Raw genomic sequence first — 6,288 nt, forward strand, 5'->3', positions numbered from 1 at the left:
GTTTGTAGGGTTGAATGCCAATGTTTCTCGAATGTGGATTATCCACAGACTTGAAAGCGTTCCTTAAATTCGATAAAATGTCTTTGCCAATAACGTTTTCTACATCAGCTTCAGAAAGAATAACCAATTCACAGTTGTGAGGAATCAAGAATTCTCCAACACTATCGCCAAAAGAATAACAACGACTAGAATAATTCAAGTCCTCAGATACGTTGGTTGCTAACTGAGTACTCATAATAATCAACATACAATGCCATGTAGAATGACTAGTCAATACTTGATCATGAACTGGTTTTAAAAACTTGTGAGCTTCTTCCAAAATTTCATTCCATCGAATACCATTACGACTCCATCGGCCTTTACAAGCAATACCCACATCATCAAGTTCTTCTCATTCGTTCTTCCATGCAACTTGAATAATATATCTGGACTATAGGATGTTGAATGAAATGGAATATATATCTTTTCAAATTCTAACATTTCTTCCACTATCCTTTCCCATTCATTGCTTCCAAATGTCATTCTCTCTGTTCCTGATACAGCTCTGGTATAATGTATAGATTTCATATAATAAGCAGCAGATTCGGAAGAAAATTGGAAATTCATTTCATTCCAAACACGAGACAATTGACCAAGAGTAGAAAACATTGAGCTGTTTGTAGGATGCCGAGAAAAATGTAAATAAAACAGTGTAGCAATAAGACCTTCAAAAATTCGACATTTCGACTCATAAAAGAATTCAACAGATTGAGACTTGAGAGTTTGTAAAAAGTAACCATTCTAAACGATCATCCTTTAAGCCTTGGTCAATATATTCAATCAGTAACTTGGGAATCAACACTTCATAGCGTTCGTTGTGGTCTGGTTCTATAACCAATCGACGATAGAGACACATATCTGTAACTAGGTCAAACAAAAACACATCAGAATTTGAGCTTACTTGCACAGTTTCATCAAAATCAAATCGAATACGATACAAAGATAATAACGTAAGCATTCTTAACAAGCGCTTACGCTGCTCACTGAGACTTATCAGACGAGGTAAGAATGGCGCAACACAATAATTTGTTACTAGAAAGCTATTCATTATGATCAAGAAGGTTTCCTTAGATAATAAGAAATTGTTGTTGGATAATTTATACAGCAAAAGGTAACTGATTGCTCGAACAAGTAAACCAGGAACACCACCAGTCAATTCCAACAACAATTCTGCAAGTTCACTAGTTGAGAAGTCTTCGTGACAAAGAATTTCTGAAACCTTTGGGCTCCCAGGGAATAAAAAGGAAGAACTTTTCTCCAAATGTTCCACGATACTATGTTTCTCAAGCGGCGAAAGAGGAATAAATACTAACTGAACCCTTGAGACTGAAGCTACGTAATTGTATATATTTAAGCCTTCACTTTTCCCAACAACTATAAAAAACAAGTCGGGTTCTTTGCACAATTGACTAATGATACCGAAAAAGTCGTTGTAAGGTCGAACCACACCTTTGTCATTCTTCTCCAGTTCAAAAAAGGTTCCCTTTGTATCAAACACACCAACTTCGTCAAATGCCACAAGGAGATATTGATCGGAAGGAATCCTTAGTATATCTCGTAAGAGTGGAACTAGGTTGGAGGGTTCCATATCCACTATTTCGAAGGCTTCTTTCTTTCGCAAAATTTCCGCGCCAACTTGAGAGCAGGCAGCCTTTATTAACAAATAGTACACTGCCCACTTTAGGTTGCGTTCTTTCGGTTCTGTGGGCTCCAACTCCTTCAAATCCACAAAGAGCAATGAAGCCCTTTTCAGCTTCTCCAGGAAACCTCTTCGGTTGGCCTTCTCAGACTCACCAACGTAATCGAGACCTATCAGTGCACTTTCACCCATATTATTCACCAGTTCCAAGTAATTTTGTACGAATTTTGTCTTTCCACTTCCGAAGAGGTGGGGACCAAAGGGTATGACTGGTTTGAAATGGCGACCAAGTTTACGTAGAGTGTATAGCCTAAATAACTGCAGTGTTACTACACCAACATCTTGTTCTCGGTCTACTACAACCATGTCATACACGCTTTCTGCTTCAAGCTCACTAGACATATCGTAAGCTATGAAGTAAACTATGCGACAGTAAAATACAACAATGATCGATCAATCTTCTTCCAACAGTCCAATGCTCTCAAACTCTTGAGAGCGACGAAAGTCTTTCGAAGCTTAGGACAAGTCTTGATAAGAACATGATTTGCCTTTTAGATAAAAACTATCTTTTTCATTTTTTGTAATAAAGAGTGGATATTGGTTTCTGTGCAATTGTATATAAAAACAACTTCTCTGAGCTATTAGAAAATAGACCAGCTGAGGAACCTTCAACTTGAGGCGAACTATAAATAAAGTCTATGACGAATACAATACCTTGTATAAAACCCATTTATCAACACTTTGAGACACTCTCCTGAGAAGTAACAAGAAGCAAACAAGACCTGTCAAACTGTGACAGTGACTTTTACAACAATAGGCTTATTTTGATTTTCGTGGTTAGTATCATATTAAGACAATAATCCTCAGAGTGAAAGCAAATAAGTTGTAACCGAGTTTCAAACATACAAAAAAAAGTTTACTTGCTCTTCAAAACAAATCACAAAGGGAAGGACTGAGTTAGAATCTATTGCCAACTTAAGAAACTGTTACGGATTCTATTAAGTAAATCTAATCCAAAATCCCAAAAAGTAGGATTATGAGAAACATGAAATGCTCTTTCAAGTCCATTCAATATTTCTTTGTCAATCAGCATTTCCATATCTCTTTCACAAAGAATAACAAGTTCACAATTATCAGGTACTTTGAAAGAATCATTTCCAATGAACATTCCACTGGAGTAACAACGACTCTGATTACCCAACTCATTAGAAACATTCAATGATAACTTTGTACTAACAATAATAAGCATACAATGATGATAATCCATTGCACTGGATAAGACTTGATCATATAAAGGATCTAAAAATTTCTTGGCTTCATCTATAATATCTGACCAGCCAATTCCTTCCGACTTCCAACGTCCTTTACATGCAACTCCAACAGTAAGAACTTTGGGTTCCACAGGAGATTGTAATTTGAATATAATATCAGGACTATGAGAAGTAGCGTCCAAAGGAATGTAAACAGTCTCTAAATAAAGTGTCTCTCGAATAATCTTATTCCATTCAGTATTGGCAAAAGTTCTTCGACTCTTGTTCGATTCACTTCTTGTTTCTCTAGAACTAACAACAGACTTCATATAGTGAATAGGTGATATTGTACTCATTGGAAGTTTCATTTGTTTCCATATCGGAGACAATTGACACAACAATTCCCTCAACTCATTTCGATTCTTTGAAGACAACATCAAAACTAGCCGTAAAGCAACAATTCCTTCAAATACACGACACTTTGAATAAAAGAAACAATCTACTGGTTCGACATCAAGTGATCCAAGAAGTATCTTTTCCAAAGAAGAGATGGAAGGGTCCTTCTTGAAGATTCCAACAAATACTTTTGGAATAAGAATTTGGAAAGTATTCTCGTCAATAGGATATCGATAGAATCCCATTTCAGTGACTGCATCAAATAGATAAGACTCCGAGGACAATATGTCATCTACTTGAAACGGTATACGATAAAGAGCCATCATTAAAAGTAAATCAAAAACACTTTTTCTATCTTCGTCCAAATTCAATATTCGTTCCACAAATGGTTCAGCACAAATTCTTCGGAAATCGTAGTCATTCATACATGTCAAACATTCTTCTTTCGATATGAAAGGCTGATTTCTTGCTACTATATAATTCAAAAGCATATTTACTGCACGAGTCAACAAACCAGGAACTCCACCTGTACATTCCAATAACGAATCTGCCAATTCATTTACTGAAAATGAAGAACTACATAAGACATTACAAACCGGTTCTTGAGTAGGTGTCTTTAGAAGACTCCTTTCAAGGAATTCAACGATACTGGAAGCGTCCAAAGGTGATAAAGGGATAAAATGTAGTATAACTCTCGATAGCCCAAAAGCCACATCATTCTTAATACTTAAACCCTTGCTTTTCCCAACAACTATAAAAAACAAGTCGGGTTCTTTGCACAATTGACTAATGATACCGAAAAAGTCGTTGTATGGTCGAACTCTACCGTCATGGGTTCTCTTGAAATGAAATTCGTCGAGACTTTCGTCAAGGACACCAATTTCATCAAATGCCACCAAAAGATATTGATCGGAAGGAATGCCCAAAGTCTTCCGTAGCTCTGGAATTAGAAAGCTTGGATAGGGAGGAATGTGTCTGTAGGCTTCATCAGGCTTCATAAACGGTAGACCCATCTGATTACAAGCTGATCGGTACAATAAATAGTAGACTGCCCACTTTAGGTTGCGTTTTTCCTCGATGGGTCGAGTTGGCTTCAACTTCCTCAAATCCACATAAAGCAACGAAGCCCTTTTCAGCTTCTCCAAAAAGGTTCTTCTCAAAGGGTCCGAAGCAAATTTCGACAGAAAAGTTTCACCAAACCTTTGCACCAACTCCAAATAAGTTCGGGCAAAGGTCGTTTTGCCAGAGCCAAAATGATGGGGGGCAAATGGTATGGTCAAGCGATAGTTGCAACTACTTGTTACACCCCTGAGTTGTTCTCTGTTGCTATGAAGATCATACAGTTCTTTTGTCACTCGAACAACATCTCTTTCACGATCTACTACCACAACAGACTCAAAGTTGTCCACAGCTTTCCACTTGTCATCCAAACTCGCCATCGCCAAAGTGAAATGAAACAACCTTCTGTTTATTTCGGAGTACAAATATAAATAAATGAACAATTGACTGTTTGTCGGTCACAACAACAACAAGGAAAACAGTAAAGGATACCAATCCAACTTCTTCTCTTTATCAACTGATGACTATGTCATACCCTTTATGGCTTGGACTGAGATGACTAGAACTATGGAAAAACGATCAATATGGCTTTTTCAACTATCGATATTCTTATTCTCGTATGCTAATATAATGGCAACTCTCATAGGGTACAAGAAGGATTAGAAGGAAGCCAATGTTTATTTCACAAGTTTTTTATGCTCTTTGAGAGTATAAAGCTATTGAACATGGCCCATTCTCACATAGATAAGAAAGTTTCTTTCAGAATTTTCGAGAGTAGTCATGAGAGTTCCGAGCAATATAGATTGTTCATGAAGAATTTGTTCCATAGACGTCTCTTTAGATTTTCTGTATTTTATGGAATAGTTTTTTCGTCACTTTTGCTTCATTTCGAAACACGGAACTAGAGTATGAACCAAGTCATTCTCTTTTGTAGTCTATTCAAAAGCTCCAGTTGAAATATTATTATTTAGTAGAAATGCAGAAACCCGCAAGCACAGCACTGCTTTATTCTCAGCAATCATCAAATTCCTTTCTCACGATATCATGACAAGTAGCAGCTTATCACTAAAGCTACAAAAGTTGATGATAGCAAAAGACAAAAGCAAAATAAATGTACAAAGAAGGATCCAAAATATCTCGTGGTTTTATCAAATCTCAGAAACAACATTGACTCACACAAGTGTATCATCAATACTCAATTTCTGTAAGAGTCAATAACTCCTGTTTCTTTCTCCTCTGAAAATAGTGGCATTTGATACTGTGAATTCTGTTAAGAGGAGAAAAGATATTTTCAAGAAAAATTCAATTCAATCGAATTGAGTCTATTCTATCGATTCTTTTCTCGTTTCTCACATTTGAATCATAGTTGAATTCTTTCTCCTCAATAGTCGATTATACATTTGAGGTGTTTTTGAAGGTAAACATGACTGTTTAGATTTAAAGGCTTTTGTTGCATCCTCTTGTACGATAAACTTTGTAAAAACCACAACTTTTAAAGATATACAAGAAAGCAAACTATAAAAAGTACAAAGCTGCTTTAGGAACGATATAACCCCAAGAGGGCTATTATCTCTTTCAATATAAAAAAGTAAAACTTTTAAAAGCTATGCAAATTCAAAGAACGATTTGTCCAGTTGAGTCCTATTCTTCTTCCATTCTCAACCATCAGCTCGTTGAATAAGTGAGTCACTATACAAAAGTTTCTTGCGTTAGGCACTTGGAAGAAGACTCTTGCGAAATATAACCTGATGGGTACACTAGTAGAGGCTTCCTTTTGGATATTGGTAACGAGAATCAAAGACAACCCAACGTTTCGTTTAAAAAACGGGTCTATCAATAGAAGAAATGTTCATTTCTACTAGGGACAAGTCAAACTTGAAAAAGAAGAGAAACGCCTTTTATCCA

At 36.4% G+C, this 6,288-nt stretch overlaps 3 protein-coding genes across 3 annotated transcripts; all 3 read right to left on the reverse strand.

Moving 5' to 3' along the window:
* Gasu_63460 (archaeal ATPase) lies at positions 1–660 on the reverse strand (the record flags this gene model as incomplete). Its single annotated transcript, XM_005702458.2, has 2 exons — positions 340–660; positions 1–223 (listed from the first exon to the last, which is right to left on the reverse strand). Coding segments are annotated over exons 1-2 (532 nt in total), but the record flags the coding sequence as incomplete, so codon positions are not given.
* Positions 661–675: 15 nt separating this feature from the next.
* On the reverse strand, positions 676–2,180 carry Gasu_63470 (archaeal ATPase). Its single transcript, XM_005702459.1, has one exon. The coding sequence runs from the start codon at positions 2,078–2,080 to the stop codon at positions 740–742; it is 1,341 nt and encodes a 446-aa protein (XP_005702516.1). The 5' UTR covers positions 2,081–2,180; the 3' UTR covers positions 676–739.
* Positions 2,181–2,578: 398 nt separating this feature from the next.
* On the reverse strand, positions 2,579–4,890 carry Gasu_63480 (archaeal ATPase). Its single transcript, XM_005702460.1, has one exon. It carries the CDS (start codon positions 4,761–4,763, stop codon positions 2,643–2,645), a length of 2,121 nt encoding a protein of 706 aa, XP_005702517.1. The 5' UTR covers positions 4,764–4,890; the 3' UTR covers positions 2,579–2,642.
* Between the last annotated feature and the right edge of the window lie 1,398 nt (positions 4,891–6,288).

The sequence above is a fragment of the Galdieria sulphuraria genome (assembly GCF_000341285.1).
Source record: "Galdieria sulphuraria unplaced genomic scaffold scaf_174, whole genome shotgun sequence".
NCBI classification, from domain to species: Eukaryota; Rhodophyta; class Bangiophyceae; order Galdieriales; family Galdieriaceae; genus Galdieria; species Galdieria sulphuraria.

Excerpts from the sequence above, each read along its gene's own strand:
- Gasu_63470 (XM_005702459.1), bottom strand. The coding sequence starts at position 2,080 with ATGTCTAGTGAGCTTGAAGCAGAAAGCGTGTATGACATGGTTGTAGTA.
- Gasu_63480 (XM_005702460.1), bottom strand. The coding sequence starts at position 4,763 with ATGGCGAGTTTGGATGACAAGTGGAAAGCTGTGGACAACTTTGAGTCT.